This window comes from Musca domestica, unplaced genomic scaffold, assembly GCF_030504385.1.
Source record: "Musca domestica strain aabys unplaced genomic scaffold, Musca_domestica.polishedcontigs.V.1.1 1, whole genome shotgun sequence".
Classification (NCBI taxonomy): domain Eukaryota; kingdom Metazoa; phylum Arthropoda; class Insecta; order Diptera; family Muscidae; genus Musca; species Musca domestica.
Window position 1 is genome coordinate 39,925,335 of NW_026712114.1, and position 16,664 is coordinate 39,941,998.

The 16,664-nt window shown below is 35.0% G+C and overlaps 1 protein-coding gene across 1 annotated transcript; it reads left to right on the forward strand.

Moving 5' to 3' along the window:
- Positions 1–1,869: 1,869 nt before the first annotated feature.
- LOC101889963 (uncharacterized) lies at positions 1,870–11,001 on the forward strand. Its single transcript, XM_020040014.2, has 2 exons — positions 1,870–2,478; positions 10,494–11,001. Exons 1-2 carry the CDS (start codon positions 1,971–1,973, stop codon positions 10,862–10,864), a joined length of 879 nt encoding a protein of 292 aa, XP_019895573.2. The 5' UTR covers positions 1,870–1,970; the 3' UTR covers positions 10,865–11,001.
- Positions 11,002–16,664: the final 5,663 nt, after the last annotated feature.

Below are 16,664 nucleotides of genomic sequence, written 5' to 3' on the forward strand. Positions count from 1 at the left end.
TTTGTGCCTCGTACCATTGCTCGTTACCGTGATACTGGTAGCGTAGCCCGAAGTCAAGGAAGTGGACAGAAGAAAACAGCAACATCAGCAGATATGGTTCGAAGAGTAAAAAAGCAACTTGATCGAAACCCGCATCGTAGTGGCCGAAAATGGCTCGTGAGCTGAACATATCGCAATATCCCATTCGGCAAATATTGAAACATTAGGTCGGCGTAATGGCTTTAAGTACAGGAACTTACACTGCAACAGAAAGAAAATAGACTCAAAAGAGCTAAAAAGTTGCTTCGTTTGGCCAAAAGTTGTGAACTGCCGAATTTAATTTTCTCCGATGAGAAAACGTTCGTTGTCCTGCAGTTTGTAAACAAATAAACTGATCGTGTTTACTTGCCAAAGAGTCAGCCGAAAATATGCACCTTCGTTGACCAATTCGAACAAATCTAAACTTATTCTAAAATTTGATGCTATTTCCGACATGTTTTGCTTTTATTCAAGAATATTAAAAGAAAATGTAAAAATTATGGCATTTGACTTTGTTGCAGTTTTTTTAATAAGGCCAAGTTTACTTTTTAAGAGGTAAAAGTCAGTTTGCCGACTTCATTAATTTTTAATTTTTTACCATTTAGGTCCGTTTTTTTTTTTTTTAATTTAATCTATGAATTATGTGTTCATAGAAATTAAAATTTTTTTGATTTTCTGCAAAAGTAAAGACGTTCTAAATTTTAGAAATTCCATATATTGCCTGATATATCCGAATTTTTTTTCCGAATTCCAAGTTTCCCATGTTTTTGAGATTTTGAAAAAAAGTATTTTATTAGAATGATCGTTTTAGTTTCTTCTTATAGATGGGTTAGATTTTTTATTTTTGAAAAATTTAAATTGAACATTTTTTGAAAATTGTGAATTTTTGTTATTTGTGTTTGTTTGGAAAGTAAACTATGAATCCTATTTTCGAACATAACCAAACTTCAATGGAAATATTAAAAAGAGCTGAGTTTGATGAAAATCACACGCATTTTCACATTTAATGCGTATTTTTTTTATATTCTTTTTATAAAATAAGTCTTTTATGATGTTAAAATCTAGTTTATGTCGTGAACTTCGTCCGCCTTATAGGGGATTGCTGTACCGCAAATATAGAACTTATATGACATTGGTTGTAATACTGAAATATTTTATGAGAGAAATTATATTCCAAAATTTTTAACTTTTTATTGGGGGCGTACGGGAAAATATTGACAAATGCTATCCACGTTGCTGACTAACTACATCATCGTAAATACTTTCCAGGCAGATGCCATAAATTTGATGATATGAGGGCTGTATCTTTTGTAATTGAACCTTAAACTCCAGATTCTGTAGATCCACGTAAGTTCGGTCATAGAATAGTTGTGGGAACTCTGTAGCCAACGGTAACACACAGGGAAGTATTGCAACGAAACTAAGCAATCAATCCGTTGGGTTCATGGTCTTCTAAATAGTACACCTGGCAATTTTCTGCAATAATATATGTATACAGTTTGGATACACACATCTTTCCAATCCCAAAATAACAATGGTAAGAACTAGATTTTCTTCGACTTTTTGATTTTAAAAACGTGTACACCAACTGTAGAGTACTATTCTTACTTTTGTCACTTGACGATGAAAATATTTTTAGCTATTCGGAAAATTGTCTCACTCGAATGGAAATTGTAATGATAATTTTCTCTTCGGCAGAAAGAAAACAGCTTGATGTGGTCAAAGGGATGGGCGGTCATGGTACATGCTTTTGACTTTTTTGACATATATCTCTTTCCAATGCCATCAGATAGAAGGCCTTTTTGTATAAATTAGAAATATTTTGAAATGATTGAATTAGTTGACAATTAGTAAAAGAACGTGCATCAGACGTCATCAATCAAAGTGCTCGTACTCTGATTGCTGGTTATCCGGTTGAAGCGAAAAAAAAAAAAAAAACAAAGATAAAAAGAATGCTGAAAAAATTTGTGTTATTTTATTTAAAAATTCATCTCATGATCCTGCTGTGTCAGGCTTCCCTGCCTGCGGACACCGAAAACTCTAACAATGCCGATGATTGTCTAAACAACTCATTGGAAGCGGTGATATGGTGCCGGGGTTCCAGGGCTTTAAAAAATGCCTTAAATAATTTAAGTAAAACAAATAAACCCGTTGTCATAGTACGTGGCTTAGAGTTGGTACCTTCTGCGGCGGCAAGACAAAATCAACATTTGACAAATTACACCTCAGATAATGACGCCAGCAACAACAACAATCAGGCGAATGGGAATTTGATAGATAATACTGTCGATGATGGTGACACCGATGACACCTTCCTGGGACGTTTTTCCCGTTACCTGGGAACGCATGAGTTGAATATAAAATTCTCGGATTTATTGGCGGATGTCAGTGAACGTCGTCAGTACATGGCACGTGAACTGGATCAGAGTGGAATGCAAATGGATACAATGAGTGGAGAAGGTAAGTTGGATATGACACGCGACTATTTAATATTAACAACAACAAAGCATACCTTACTGCCATGCCAATATGTTGTTGCGGTAATTAGAGTTTATTTTATAGTGTGTCGTGTATTTTTTGTCACTACGAGGTTCGTGAGGGAAGTGTATTAAAATAGACTGGTTTAAACTGAAGGAAAGAATAACAAATTATGCAATGCTCTTTTGTTTATTTTTTAGAGAAGAGGTTTTAAGGACCCAAACTTAATTGTCGGTCCTGTGACTATATACGATGCAAAAATAAAAATAATTGCAAGAAAATTCCAGCGGATTATGAAAGTAAAATTAAAGCGAACCAGTAAGGAAAGGTCAAAAGTCGGGCGGGGCCGACTCACGTGACAAAAAGTTTATATTGGGAATTGATGTGAAGTAGATCATAGCAACTTTAAAATCCAAATAATAAAATCTATTACATTTTGGCTGATATTACATATATGGTGAGCAATAACCGTAAAATCGGAGAAAGATGTACATCGAAGCTGTGTAAAAATCTGAACTGATCTCGATAAAATTTGGCTGAGGTATTTTCGAGCAGTATCTGCTGCTCTGTATGAAATATCAATCTTGTCTATTACTTAAAACTCTCGCATATTACTTAAAACTCCAAATCCTATAAATCATATATATGGGAGCTACAGCTTTATCTCAACCGATTTTCACTAAAATTTGAAGCACTTGCTTTTAGGCTGAATTCCGTTGGAAGTGCCAAAACTCAGTCCATTTGGGCTAATATTAGCCATTTGGTGCAAAAAACCTGAAATCGGATAAAGATATATGTGGGAGCTATATCCAAATCAGAAACGATTTTGAAAAAAATTTAAACACTTATTTCTGAGCTGGAGTACATATTACGCTTGTGAGGGACTTGAAACCCCAAATCGAATGAAACATATACGTGGTGAGATAATTTTTACATGTTTTTTTTTTTTTTTTTTTTAATTTTATTGAATGAAAGCAAAAACTGTCGGAAATAGCATCAGATTTTAGAATATTACGGCCTTTAAACGGCCAATAAAACCGTCACACGCTGCCCGAATGTTGCTCTGCGGTATTTTCGCCTTCCCGTCAAAGCGCTTGCTTGATGTGATCGACACTGTGGTATTTTTTAGTGGCAACATTGCTTTCCAAAATACTCCACACACAATAGTCCAACGGGTTGGAATCTGGAGATTTTGGTGGCCATTGTACGCTGGAAATGAAGCAAGGAACCTCATTTTGTAATCATTCTTGGGTGGCGCATTCTGAGTGCAATGGCCAAAATATTTGCGTGTCCAAGGCTTTAATACACCCTTCAGAATATTTTCGCGATAATATTCGGCATTCATTCTGATGCCACGGTCGATTAATACGAGCGGAAAGCGTCCATCGGTTGTTAAGGCGGCACACACCATCACCCTGGGCCTTGAGTTCTGGTGGACAACCGAAGGTGCACATTTTCAGCTGACTTCTTTGGCAAGTAAACACGATCATTTTGTTTGTTTACAAACTGCTGCACAACGAATGTTTTCTCATCAGAGAAAACCAAATTCAGCACTTCACCACTTCTTTGGCTCTTTTGAGTCTATTTCGGGGAAACATTGTATATGTAGGTCCACGTTTTCGTGTAGCTCCCTATTATCGGCATTTTCGTGTTTTTAGCTACATTTTTGTACGAATTTGTCTAAAAATTGGTATTTGTAGTTCGTAAAGGTTTCTACTTTCGATGGGAGAACATTGAATAACTAGGTCCACGTTTTTCTATGGCGGACATATAACGGTTCCATCGGATATTCGTTTTTTGACGATTTAAGCCACATTTTCTAATAGATTTGTGTGAAATTTGGTATTTCTACAACCGAGGTCAAAACATTGTCCGTATTGGCCCTAGTCATCCTAGCCACATTTACCCACGAAATTATGTAAAATTTGGTATTGAAGGCTCGCAATAGATTACAATCGTTGTAGTATAAACTTGTCTATATAGTCTCCCATTTTAGTATGGCCCCCATATAACGGGTCCAACCATTTACAGTGGAACACGTTTGAATCCAAATATTTTTGAACAAAATTTTTTCTGTATCCAATGGTGGAGGTTATTACAATGTATTTTTATACCCTACACCATAGTATGCACCGTCTGTGGAAATCACGCTATCTTCCGAACGAAATGAAGTAGGTTGATAAAATTTTACTCATATGTTTATTATATCTGCAGGACTTTTGATATTAAAAATGGGCCATATAGGTCCACGTTTAGGTATAGCTCCCATATAATGGTACCTCCCTATTTTCGGTATTTTAGTGATTTAAGCGACATTATTCACCGGAAATGTTTCAAATTTAGTATTTGAAATTAAAAATGTATACTACAGCCTATGACAGAAAATTTTCCGAGCAGATCCACGCCTTCGTATAGCCCCCACCTCAGATATTTGGTACTTTGATGATTTGAGCGACATTATTCACCGGAATTGGTTAAATTTTGTATTTGAAGTTCGTAATAGGTACAGGGTTGTCCATATTCGACGGACCCATCTGGCAACGCCATAACTTTTGACAGAGATGTCACATCGCTTAATGACATACCGCATTTGAAGCGTCAGTCCAAGAAGATTTTTACCAACACACGCCACGCGAGCGCTCTGAAATAGTTGAAATTTACATGAAATCAATTGTGAAAACTCAACGTGCTTTTAAAATATTAAAAAATGTGAGAAGTGCGCCTTCTAAGAACACCATTAAGCGTTTATAAGAAAAATTTTCGATTGGTAAGGCTCTTTCTAATCCGAAGAGGCCATATAAAAGTCGACAAAGGCGATCGGCCGAGAATATCGCTGCCGTACGAGCCAGTGTTGAGAGGTCCCCAAGAACATCCCAAAAACGCCGTTCTCAGCAGTTGGACATGGCTCGGTCCACTTTACAACGGATTATTCGCATTGATTTGCATTTGTTCCCGTACAAAATTCAATTGACGCAAAGAATGTTGCCTGCGGACAAGCCTCGTCGATTGGAATGGGCCCAAAGGTCCGTCGAATATGGGCAACCCTGTACTACAGCCTAAGACAGAGAAGTGTCTGTGCAGGTCCACGTCTTCGTATAGCCACTATATAATGGGACCCACCATATTCGGTATTTTGATGATTTTAGCTACATTTTTTTACCGAATTTTTTTAGTCAAGTTGCCCATTTGAATATTGTAATGGTTTATGAAAGTTCCCTATGCAGGTCCACGTCGTCGTATAGACCCTAATATAACGGCTACATTCGGTATTTTTAAGATTTGAAGATAATTTTTAACGGATTTTATTTATTTATTTATTTTATTTTATTTTTTTTTTTTGAAAATTACCAAAATCGTTCCAAATGGTGGAGGGTATTCAAAGTTCGGTCCGGCTTAACTTACAGGTTTTTTACTTGTTACCTATTACATCTCTAAAAGCCATTTACATTTTTTATCCCAAAAGCTAGAAGTATTGAATATATTTCATCACCGTTACCGATACATGCGATAAATTCCTCTTCAAACCGATGTACTTTGACTAGGAGTCATCTGAACAATGGCGTTACAATTTATAGTATATATAAAAATATTCAAGAAAATGAAGTAGAAATGAATTATTCCCTTATTTTGCCATGACTCGCAGGTTTTCTTCCATTTTTTTTTAAATTACCCTCGCATACCAATTAAAATGTCCATGCGCTTATAAATTTGTCTAGCATTAATATTTAATCCAAATCAATTGACTTACTTTAATTACTCGTCGACATACATTTGCACGTACCTAAATAAATATGTGCATGTGGGCAGCAACGGGTCGTTGGACGACTTTGTGTTTTGCAGATGGTTGGATGGTTGGACGACAGCAACAACAACTACAAATACAACAAGAAAAACTATTGTCATTATTGTACTACTAAAATATTGGCACAAAAATGCCTTGGCTGTGGGAATAATTGGCTTAATTTTAATGACAGTCACGCACAATGAAATACAAACATGTTTACAACTTCCGTGTGGTGGAAGGCAGTAAATCAATTAATCATGTCGTGTGAATCAAATCAAAATGCAATCAAAAAAAAACGAAGAAGAAGCCAACGTAAATTAATTGATCAAATTATAAATATGTTTATGCGTTCAACATAGATTTCGTAATTTCCAATAAAACGTGTCATGCTTTGTTTCGTATATACGTATAGATTGGTCAATTTCAAAAAGGAAAAGAGAAAATATCTAAAAATAATGTTATACTTAAAGATACCATTAATTAAACGCAAACATTATGTGTCATATGTCTTTCAGTCAATATCCATTGGCTTTAATATGAAATTAATATGTGTATCAGTAGCAGCGATGTATAATAAACAACATGTTTGAGAAGATTTTAAAGATCTCAAGGCAATATATTTATATTAGATCTATTTTTATCGGAAGTTTGATATAATTCCTTAATCAGATCAATAATTGTGGATAATTAAAAAATCGGTTTTTAGGGTCTATCAAGTAGATTATCATAGCTTTTTATAAAATAATCTGAGCTATATTTTTTTTACTGTTCAAAAAAAATGCCACAATTTTAAATTCGATTTTTTTAAGAATTGGTTACAAGGACTATTAAGAATTTTATTGGAATATATATTTTAAGGACAATTTTTTTGAATTTTTAGTATATAGTTTTAACCGGGGCAATAATTATGGATATTTTGGAATATTTTTGAAGGACTATCAGAACTGCAATGACGTATGTTTATTCAAGCTTTTCAAGTGGTCAGCATGGACCTTTTCAAAATATTTATTTATCAATTTAAAAACAATATATTATTTTAGGAAACTGAAAACAATAATCGACATCGCATTTTTCTAAACATAGCACATATCGCATTTATTCCCCGATCCAGATGAAATTTTGCACAAATCATTTGTTTGGCCCAAAGACGAACCCTATTAAAATAATCGGTCAATATTTAGATATAGCTTTCATATATATCTTCGTCCGATTTGCATTTTTTGTGCAACAAACGTGTAATATCAGCCCAAATATTATGGAATCTCGTATATACGACCAAATTAGGCATGAAAATAAGTTTGCCCAATTTGATCGAAGTCGATTCAGATATACCTATAGCTTCAGTATATATATTTTCATCCGATTTGTTATTTTTGTCCTCCGCACTTTGTACAACAATATTTGAGAAAATATATCAAATACAGCTCATAAACACCTTTGCTAAATTTTATCTAGATCGGATCAGATTTGGATATATCTCCCATATATAACTTTGCCCGATTTGCCTTTTATTGCGCACCAAACGCGTAACATTAGCCCAAATGGGATAGAATTTGGCACATACGACCGAATTGGGTCTAGAAGCTAGTACGTCAAATTTGGTGAAAATAGGTTCCGATATAGCTATAGCTCCCATATATATTGTTCATCCGAATTTGTTGTATTTGTTACCCACAGCCGTAATATGCACTCCCTAACAACGGTATTCAGGGAAATATATCAATACAGCTCAGAAATATCTGTGCCAATTTTATCGAGATAGGTATAGATTTGGATATAGGTTCCATATATATCTTTACCAGATTTCAAGTTAATTGTACACCAAATGGACAATACAAGCCCGTATTTAAAAGATACAAATTCTTCGGCATATTTATTACTTTGAACTTTAAATTATAATTATAATCACAGCTTGTATGATTTAATTCTCCCATAAAAACTTTTAAGTACGTGAAGATCTACTAAATATATAAAGTGGTGTAGGGTATCATAAAGTCGGCCCAGCCCGAGTTTAAGACTTTCTTTACTGGTTTTAATGTGTTTTTAAGACTATCAGAGCTATAATTGGGAAGTTCTAACAACAAATTTCTAAGGACTATCTGATTAATAATTATGCGTTCTAAGAATATTTCTTCAGTGAATATTTCCGTGATACTGGTAGCGTAGCCCGACGTCAAGGAAGTTGACAGAAGAAAACAGCAACATCAGCAGAAATGGTTCGAAAAGTAAGGAAGTGACTTGATCGAAACCCGCGTCGCAGTGGGCGAAAAATGGCTCGGGAGCTTAACATATCGCAATATTCCATTCGGCAAATATTGAAAAATGAGCCATTGAAATTCCAAAAAGTGCAAGAACTTACACCGCAAAGGAAAGAAAATAGACTGAAAAGAGCTAAAGAGTTGCTTCGCTTGATCGAACTGCGCAGTGGTGAACTGTCGAACTTGGTTTTCTCGGATGAGAAAATATTCGTTGTCTAGCAGTTTGTAAACAAACAAATTGATCGTGTTTAATTTCCAAAGAGGTCAGCCAAAAATGTGAACCTTCGGTTGGCCACCAGAACTCAAGTGCCGGCCATGGTGATTCTGTGGGCCAATGGTCGCTCTCCGCTCGTATTAATCGACCGTGGAATCAGAATTAATGCCGAATATTATAGCGAAAGTATTCTGGGGGTTGTATTAAAGCCTTGGTCACGTAAACATTTTGGACGCAGACCTTGGACATTCCAACGGGACTCAGCACCATTGCACTCAGCACGCGCCACCCAATAATGGTTACAAAATGAAGTTCCTCGCTTAATTTCCAGCGCACAATGGCCACCAAAAATTTAAAAAAAGGTTATGGCGTTTGACTTTGTTGCAGTGTTTTCATCTTACCCTGTATATCTTCATCTGATTTGACCTCCAATATGAAAAATCACTCATAATTGAGAAGATTTTTGCATATTCAAGTGAAGTTATCGTGGAAGTACGAAATTTGGCGAAACTCGGTTCCCATATATCTATTGATCCGATATATATTTTTTGATATATTCTTCTTACTGACTCCGTCAATTTTCTTTACTGGTTAAATATAATCCGCCTCGAATTCTTATCATGTCCTTGTCCTTGTTCTTCTCGCCTCCGTCAAATCGAATTGGATATACCTCCCATTAATTAGTTTCATCCGATTTCAAATTACAACTGCTTTAAAGCCATAATAGACGTTCATAAAATGTTCATAGTTTACATAATCTAATTCACATAAATTTCCAATATAAACGTTTATTTGTTACAAGAAGCTCTACTAAATATGCATAGTGGAGTAGGGTATCTCATAGTCGGCCCCGTCCGACTTTCTTGTAATTGGTTCTTCATACTGTGGCACAAGATTGTATACATGGGTCCACATTTTCCTATAGCCACCATATAATCGTATCTTTCGGTCGAATTGAGATAGAATGCATACAACCTATGGCAAATTTTTTTTATGCAGGTTCACGTCTTCATATAGCTCCTATATAACGGTACCTCCCGACAGCGACATTATTTACCGAAATTATTTCAGAATTCAAATTTAAAGTTCGTAATAGGTACTACAGCCTATGAAAAATACTTTTGTACGCAGGTTCACGTTTTCGTATAGCCCCACATAACGGTACCTCACGATATTCGGTATGTTTCTGATTTCAGCGACATTATTTACCGGAATTATTACAAATTTCCTTTTTAAAGGTAGTTAAGGGTATTACAGCCTATGACAAAAAAAAATCGTAAGCAGGTCCACGTCATTGTATAGTCCCCATATAACGGTTTTCATTTACGCGGCAGATTTCGGAATTTTTTTGAAATTTTTCAAGTTCCATCTAAATGGTGGAGGGTATTAAAAGTTCGGCCCGGCCGAACTAAACTGCTTTTTTACTAGTTTTGAATAAGATAGACTTTTTGGCTGCATAAAAATCTACAAAAAAATTAAGAATATTATAAAATCTCATTCAATTCGGAACCATTCAAAGGATTCTCCATTACATCTATTTTTGTTTGTCTCTATATGAACAGCTTCTTAAATCTTAACCCTTTTAAAATGCTTAGAATTCCGATTTCCAAGAAAATGTCTTATTTAAGTAAATCTAACTTTATTTTAAAAATCGAATTTAAATTTGCTTCTATTATTTACAACATTCGATATTTAAAATTCATATTTCTTTTATTTCCACTACGAATCAACATATACATAGCCCGCAAAAAGGATAAGGGTGGTGGCGCAATGATGTTAATGGCTCTTATGTTCTCAAAAATGATGGCTGTCATGGGACTTGGTGGTCTTGGTGCCTTAGCAATGAAGGCTTTGGGTGTATCTATGATGGCTCTGATGATGGCTGCACTTGTTGGAGTCAAGTCACTAGCCTCTCAAGGACATGAATCCTCACACAGTGTACAGTACGTCTCAGCTGATGGTCATCACCATAAGAGACGCCGGCGACGCAGTGTCGGTAATGGTGTCGATGACGATAAATATCGTATTGGATCAAGGGAAATGTTGCAACACGATGTCAAGTCAACATTGCCATTGGCGTACAGAGGCTGGTCGCCAAAACTGACAATATGAACAACATGAAAATAACAAATGAATTAATAACGACTTTTAGACTTTTAATAAATGTACTTATTTATTTATAAATTTATTTATTTATTTATTTTGTGGTGTATAAAATAAGAGATCAACGACAATTTAAATATTTTCATATGTTAAATTATGTTTTTTTATATTGCAAATAAAAAAGTTAATTTAAATTTATGGAAAACTTTTGTTTAACTAATTATTATTGTTGCTCTTAAAATATCAATGTGTGTCGTGTTCTTCGAATTCCATAAGCAAACATCTATTCTAGAAACATTTACTTTCCAATATAAAAGAACGTCTGATCAGAACTTATATAGTATGGAGGGTATATTAAGTTTGTCATTCCGTTTGTAACATTTTAGACCCCACAAAATATATATATTCTTAATCAGCATAAAATTCGACGTCGATTTAGGGATGCCCGTCCCTCTATCCGTCTCTACGTCTGTGGAAATCACTCTATCTTCCGAACGAAATGAAGAAGGTTGATAAAATTTTACTCAAAAGTATATTATGTCTGCAGGACCTTTTGGTATTGAAAATGGGTCATGTACCTTCCTATTTTCGGTATTTTGGATATTTAAGCGACATTATTCACCGAAAATGTTTCAAATTGGATATTTGAAATTCGTAATGGATACTACAGCCTAAGACAGAAAATTGTCTTTGCGGGTCTACGTCTTCGTATAGCCAATATATAACTGTACATCCTGATAATTGGTACTTTGATGATTGTAGAGACATTATTCACCGGATACTACAGCCTAAGACAGAAAACTGTCTGTGCAGCTTCACGTCTCCATATAACGGTATCTCCCGATATTTGATACTTTGATGATTATAGCGACATTACTCACCGGAATTGTTCAAATTTGGTATTTGAAGTTTGTAACGGATACTACAGCCTAAGACAGAAAATTGTCTGTGCAGGTTTTCGTATAGCCCCCATATAATGGTACCTCCCACATTATTGACCGTATTTTTAACTTTTCGCATTTGAATATTGTAATGACCTCTGATGAAAGTTACTCATGCAGGTCCACGTCGTCATATAGACCCTAATTTAACGGCTAAAAAAATTACAAATGGTGGTGGGTATTCAAATTTCGGCCCGGCCGAACTTACAGCTTTTTTACTTGTTATTTCATAACTTATTCAGTTTTAATTGAAAATTTTCTTTACTATTTGAAAAACAAACTTTAATAACTATATTATTTTTAGAAGTCAATCACATTCAAATGCTCAAAACTTTATTAACTTCTCAAAACAAACTACTGTTTTTTATTAAATTTTTCAATTTCATTTCCTTACTACCCCCGCCTTCAACTCTCACATGCTGCCATACTTTCGTAAGCTATTTATGGAAGCCCACAAATCCGAAAATGTCATATTTGTTGGTTTTGAAAATTACAAAAGAGAAAAACTGGTTCGTATTTTGCTAGACCACAACTTGAATTTAAGTTTTGTTTACTCCGAATTTTTTGTTCAACTGATAGAGACGTTGATAAAATTGCAGACAGATGCTGTTTTGTGTGTCTCTTCTGCACTAAAGTTTGGCCATACTCATTTTACTTATAGTTTTGGTTTGTTTTTCTTTGTGTTTTTTTTTTTTTTTTTTTTGGTATCTCAAATCGGTGAAAGTTTCGGTTTCGGTCCATTTAGTTTGACAAAGCTGACCACAATTCTGTTCTGTGGGATGTATAAATTCCATTAGGGAGTATTTTGGTATGTTGCCATAAATACATGCGCCAAAGTTGGCCCCCCAGTCCCATGAACTTACAAATTTTTAAAAACTATGCTTAACTTTAGTTTTCGTATATATTTTCCAGTTGTTGTACAACAAAAAATGCAAAGTCTTGCGGCTGCGACTGGCGATTGTGTCACCAAAACCAGATTAACTTACAAAAATCTGGACAAAAATATTGAATGGAATTTCTTTTGATAGGTAGTAAGCTGTGGTTATTCGGCTGGGACTCCCTTGTCTCTTTCGCTCTTTCTGCTACAGGTCATTCTGCTTGTCGCCCCACCATCTACTTCGAATTTATTCACTTTTGTTTTCTTTCATCATCGAAAGCCAAAAAAAAAAAAACAAATCATATTAAATTTCTTATAAACCGATTAAATATTATGCACTTTCACTGTTTTCTTTTGTACACAAAATATCATAATTTACTCCAAAAAAACATGTACACACACACGCACACATCTATACCAAAACTCTGAATACTGAATGGGTTTTAAACGGCAACAAATGAAGATCATTGTTATAATGATGATGATGGCGGCGGTGGTGGTGGTGTTGGCTGAAGTCTTTAAGAGTTTCGGCGACAGTAGTACTGGGCAGTTGATATTCAGTGTTGCCGTTTAGAATGCTAAACCCCATTTATAGTTCACCCATACCAAAATTTTGTAATGGATCGTAATGTAGCCCTCAGCAAAGCTGAATGATTAGTTATGACTACATAATATTTTCATAAAATATAGCATTATCTGTTATGTCAAAATTAGCCTAAGCCTATATTTATACTTTACACATCATTATGGTACAAAGTATTTTTATACCCTCCACCATTCCATAGAGGGTATATTAACTTTGTCAATCCGTTTGTAACTCCTCGAAAGACGAAAGACGATCTAGCGATATTCGTCTGTCTGTTGTAATCACGCTATCTTTCGAACGAATTTAGATAGAAGGCTAAAACATGCATAATTTACCAGTAAGCAGGTAAAGTTCGTAAACAGGCCATGTCGGTCCACGTTTTCGTGTAGCCCCTTTATAACTGTACCTCCCTATATTCGGTATTTTCATGATTTTAGCGATAGTATTTACCGTAATTATTTCGAATTTCTTATTCGAAGTTCGTAATGGGACTACAGCCTATGATAAAAGTTTTTATATGCAGATCTATGTCTTCGTATAGCCCCCATATAACGGTAACTCCCGATAGTCGTTATTTTGACGATTTCAGCAACATTATTCACCGGAATCGTTTCAAATTTCGTATTGAAAGATCTTAATGGGTACTACAACATATGGCAGAAAAAAAAAATCGCATGCAGGTCCACGTCTTCGTGTAGCCTCCATATGACGGTACCTCCCGATACTCCGTATATTCATGATTTTTGCGACATTATTCACCGTAATTGTAACGAATTTAAAGTTCGTAACTGTAGCCTATCACAAAAAATTTCGTATGCAGGTCCACGTTTTCGTGTAGTCCCCATATTACGGTTTTCATTTAAGTGGTAGTTTTCGGATTTTTTTTTAATTTGTCAATTTCCTCCGAAACTTTGGAGGTTATTAAAAGTTCGACCCAGCCTTACTTATCTGCTTTTTTAATTGTTTTGCATTTGTTTGTAACATGCACAAGGAAAGGAGATATACCCATAATTCCATGATCTCCATAGAAACGCATCATGGGTCGATTTGTGCATGCCCGTCGATTCGTCAATTTATTGTTTGTCCTATTGAGATACAACTTCGCACCACTAATTTATTAGGCCCTAGAGCAAATAAGATATATTTCATCACAACAGGTCTTATTCAATCAAATAAGTCTGATAATTTGTAATGAGTAAAATAAGTTCGTTTGCATGATCTGTTTTTAAGGAATAATCCATTTTTATACCCTCCACCAAAATGTGGTACAGGGTATTATGTCTCTGTGCATTTGGATTTAGTATACCGAAGGAAATGAAAAAAGCCAACAGTTCCTTTTGTGATCTCCATATAATCACATTCTGAGTAGATTTATGACTGTCCGTTCGTTCGTTCGTCCATCTATATATTTTTATAAACAAAGTACAGGTCGCATTGATTGCACGATTGAGATGAAATTTTCCACAAATCATTTGTTTGGCACTAGGACGAGCCCTAATGGCTCCCATATATTTGTTCGTTCAATTTTAATTATTATTACACGTATTATATTCATTCATTTCGGCACATCCGCCAACTTAAGCCCAGAAGTAAGAAGTAAAAATCGGTTCAGATTTAGCTCCTATACTTTTGTTTCATCCTTCTCGTCCGTAATATGCACTCCAAAAAAAAAAAAAAATAATAATATTTGGTACAAGACATCAGATATTGACTAAATATACCTGTGTCAAATCGGTTCAGATTTATGAAATTTTGTGAAATTCAGTTTCCATACCTCCGATATATATTTTTATAACCTACAACTTTATGTGTTATAGGTGTTATAAGTTAAATTGGGCCAACAATTTTGTAACACTTCGAAATATTGGTTCTGCACATAGTATGGTATATAATGATATTCTTATCCCGCCGCGCTGAGTCAATCAGCTATGTATGTCCATGTTAATTTGTAATAACGCTACAGGTCGCAATTATGGCCCGATCCTCAAGAAACATTGGCCGGAGGTGGGGTTATGGTCAGGCCTACTGTTTTAAGATATGATGGCAAAATATTTAGGGGTTAATATGACCAAAAGCGAATTTTTTCCTAATTTTGCAGTTGCTCTACAGGTCGCAACTATAGAACAATGGACGAGGAAGTTAGCATGAGTTTAGGGCTGGGCAGAAGCCTACCATTTTGGTTTGTCATCAGACGATAAAAAAAATATGAAACTTTGCACTAAACCGCGAATATTTTTAAACCCAGCGAAACTAGAAATTCATTCAATTATAGGTATATCCATGATATCGTATATATAACAAAATAGGTACAATATATTTCTACTGTACTGCATCGACAATCCTCACCAATTCGGAATGACCAGAAACTGATAGAATTTATATTTAAGTCGTATTTATCGTTCGATCCTTACTAAATTTTCAAAATTTATTTGGGGTAGGGTTATGATCAGAATGGAAGCATATTGTTTTTGAAGATAGTCCAATATTCCCAAAAAAATAAATAAATAAATAAACAAGTATTGAAAGGCTATAGTCGTGCGGGGCCGACCATATGATACCTTACAGCACTACAATAAGTTAGAAGCCCCCTTATTTCCAAATCCATTTTGGATGATTTCATTTTTGGGTCCTGTCATAGGGCCCTGCCCAGATGTTATCCTTAGGCATTTGACCGGAAGCATGCCCACAACTTTCACACGAAAGTTGTGGTACATTTTACAGCTAAATATTATATAGACTTCATCCCTGTCGTAACCCTCTTCTCATGCAAAATTCTGTGTCGATTGGTTTTCAATTGTGACCTTTAGAGCGACTGCAAAATCGGGAAAAATTTTTTTTTGCCCATTTGAAGTACAATTCAAAATGGTAAGTCAAATTGAAAAAAATCGCATGCGATAAAAAATATGACAAAAATTCAAAAAATGTAACAAAAACTTTGTTGGCAGATTTTTACGCGATTTTCTTAGACTTTACCCTTTTCTGGCAAAAGGCCATTGCAGATTGGTGAAATTTTTCAAAATCCGTCCAGCGGTTCTTGACTTATAAGCGGAATAACTAACATCAATTTCATTTACATATAGATGGTTACTATTTCGATACATATCCGATATCTTGGGTATCAGTTGAATTAAAAATATTTGCGGTTTTGTGGACATTTTCGTATTTTTTGACATAAAAGTTATGGTTTATTTTACCTGCTAAATATTTTCCGATGACCGTCCAAATTGGTAGGCTTCTGCCCAGCCCTAAACTCTAACTCCATCCAAAATTCCGCGTCGATTGGTTTATAATTGTGGCCTGTAGAGTAATTGCCAAATCAGGAAATTTTTCTGTTTTTGAAATCATGAAGTTGGTTGATAACATTTTAGTTAGATGTTTTTTAGGTCTGTAGAATTTTTGGTGATT

Bases quoted from the DNA above. Each gene is read 5' to 3' on its own strand.
- LOC101889963 (XM_020040014.2), top strand. From the start codon at position 1,971: ATGCTGAAAAAATTTGTGTTATTTTATTTAAAAATTCATCTCATGATC. The intron at 2,479-10,493 runs GTAAGTTGGATA...ACATATACATAG, and splicing joins GGATACAATGAGTGGAGAAG to CCCGCAAAAAGGATAAGGGT.